Source organism: Myotis davidii, unplaced genomic scaffold (assembly GCF_000327345.1).
Source record: "Myotis davidii unplaced genomic scaffold, ASM32734v1 scaffold290, whole genome shotgun sequence".
NCBI classification, from domain to species: Eukaryota; Metazoa; Chordata; class Mammalia; order Chiroptera; family Vespertilionidae; genus Myotis; species Myotis davidii.
Genome location: NW_006285049.1, coordinates 935,005 through 937,504, shown reverse-complemented (window position 1 = coordinate 937,504; position 2,500 = coordinate 935,005). Strand labels below are relative to the sequence as shown.

The 2,500-nt window shown below is 52.4% G+C and overlaps 1 protein-coding gene across 2 annotated transcripts in view; it reads left to right on the top strand.

Annotated features, from left to right (window-relative positions):
• Window positions 1-215: 215 nt before the first annotated feature.
• DNAJC22 (DnaJ heat shock protein family (Hsp40) member C22) overlaps window positions 216-2,500 on the top strand; it is a 4,359-nt gene continuing 2,074 nt past the window's right edge. For both annotated transcript variants that reach the window (XM_006755461.2, XM_015558581.1), the window contains exons 1-2: window positions 216-303; window positions 1,295-2,252. In XM_006755461.2, the coding sequence (XP_006755524.1) occupies window positions 1,413-2,252 (840 nt within the window). In that variant the 5' untranslated portion in view covers window positions 216-303; window positions 1,295-1,412. The remainder of the gene's footprint in view (window positions 304-1,294; window positions 2,253-2,500) is intronic.

The window sequence follows — 2,500 nt, the reverse complement described above, 5'->3', positions numbered from 1 at the left end:
GGAGCGCCTGGCCTGGACGCGGCACTCGCCCGCCCCTTGGAGCCGGGGGAGGCTGTATTCGACCAGAAAACCTTAAACCGACTTTACCCGAGAGGGCGGGCGAGAGGAGCTCGAGGTGATCCAGAGGCAGCCGGGCAGGGCCTCGGGGAGGAGCCTGGCCCCAATGAGCCGACTTCCGTGACACAGCAAACACAGAAAGACAAAGTCCATTTGGATGGAAGTGGGAGCGGAGTGAAGGGCCATTTTGACTCTATGGTCCAAGGAAATGACTGGTCTGATGCGCGTGGCAGCCGGGGTACCCAGGTACGGCCGCTCATGCGGGACTAGCAGGGACTGGCTGGTGGTCTGAGTCCCACTCTAAGTAGAGGGGAAGGGAGAGACTAGCAGGCACACTTGGGCATCTTGTTTTATATTCTGGGGATTCATGGCTGCTTTGGAGAGACTTGTCAAGTCGGCCCTGGCAGGAGGTGATTGAATTGTGGGGCACCAGGGTTCAGGTCAAAATGTAATTTCCCAGAGCTGTTTAAGGGGAGGGAATTGAGGACTTTTTTCATGTTTGACTTGTGGGAAGATTTCTTGGCCTGGAGAGAGCTGGAAGGCTGGAGAAGGGCTAAAACCTTGGGTCAGTGTCTGAGGGCAGCCATAGTCAGAGTTGGATTGGGGGACAGGAACTTTCAAAATGTGCAGGAACTTTAGAAGGGCCTCCTATTCACACTTATTCCCTCCACTCCCCATTGAGTCATTCCCAGGGGAGTGGTCCCAGGGGAGGTCTAAAATGTAAGCTTATGATTTTTTGTACCTGTTCTGAGTTCTCAGTTACTCAGCTGAAAGCATTTATTTTGTTTTTGGTGTTGTTGTTTTTTTAAATATATGTTTATTGATTTCAGAGAGAAAGGGAGAGGGAGAGAGAAATAGAAACATCAATGATGATAGAGAATCACTGATTGGCTGACTCTTGCACACCCCCTACTGAGGGTCAAGCCTGGCAACCCAGGCATGCGCCCTTGATCTGAATCAAACCTGGGACCCTTCAGTCCGCAGTCTGACGCTCTATCCACTGAGCCAAACCATCTAGGGCTACTGAAAGCATTGAAAACATTTTTCTCTCCTAAATTTGGAGTCGCTGTGGTTGTTCAAAAGCAGACATGAGGTGCTAGACCCAAGGGCATGGAAGAATCAGCATTTCAGGGACACTCAGGAAACTCTGGACTCTATTATTGGAAGAACAAATGGTTACTGTGTTGGGACATGGATGTGGCCTTAAAGCTGCTTTTTTTTTCTTTCTATCTCCTAGGGTCTAAGGATAACTCTGTGGCTATGATGGCCATGACTCTCACAGAGGACTACAGACTTCTGCACTCTGAGCAAAGTCAGGTGCCACTGGAGTTGTTCTGAGACACTTTCCCTAAAGGATGGCCAAGGGGCTCCTGGTGACCTATGTCCTCTGGGCTGTAGGGGGCCCTGCTGGGCTCCACCACTTGTACCTGGGCAGGGACAGCCACGCGCTGCTCTGGATGCTTACCCTGGGGGGTGGTGGGCTGGGCTGGCTCTGGGAGTTCTGGAAGCTCCCCAGCTTTGTAGCTCAGGCCAACAGAGCCCAAGGACAGAGGCAGAGTTCAAGAGGCGGGAGACCCCCTGTGAGTCCCATTCGTTTTGCCGCCCAGATGATAGTGGGCATCTATTTTGGCCTTGTGGCTCTCATTAGCCTTTCCTTCATGGCCAGCTTCTATATTGTGGGCCTCCCACTGGCAGTTGGCTTAGGAGTCTTGCTGGTGGCTGCTGTTGGCAACCAGACCTCAGACTTTAAGAACACTCTAGGGGCCGCATTTCTCACTTCCCCTATCTTCTATGGCCGCCCCATAGCTATTCTGCCCATCAGCTTGGCGGCCAGCATCACAGCCCAGAAGCATCGCCGCTACAAAGCGTCCATGGTGTCAGAGACACTCAGTGTGCGGCTCTACCGCCTGGGCTTAGCTTACCTGGCGTTCACCGGCCCGCTGGCATATAGCGCCCTCTGCAACACAGCGGCCACCCTCAACTATGTGGCAGAGACCCTGGGCTCCTTCTTGAGTTGGTTCAGCTTCTTCCCCCTCCTTGGCCGCCTCATGGAGTCTGTCCTCCTTCTGCCTTACCGTGTCTGGAGGCTGCTGGTGGGGGATCGTGGCTTCAGCAGCGGCTACTTCCAGGAGTGGGAGAAGCTCTATGAGTTTGTTCGCAGTTTTCAGGATGAGAAGCGTCAGTTGGCTTACCAGGTAAGGCTTTCTTCCCGTCTGGGAGTTAGGCTAAGCCTGATTGGAGCTGGTGCCCCTTGTTTTCATGTCTGCTGTGTCAGGCCGGGAGGGTGTCCTGGTTTCTTGGGGTGTGAAGGTGCCGAGGCTCTAATAGTGAGTGGGGGGAAATATGTGTATTTTATTTACTGTTCATTGAGGTATAACATATATAAAGTTTACTAACTTTATGTATATACCTATGTAACCACCACTCAGATCAAGGAATGGAA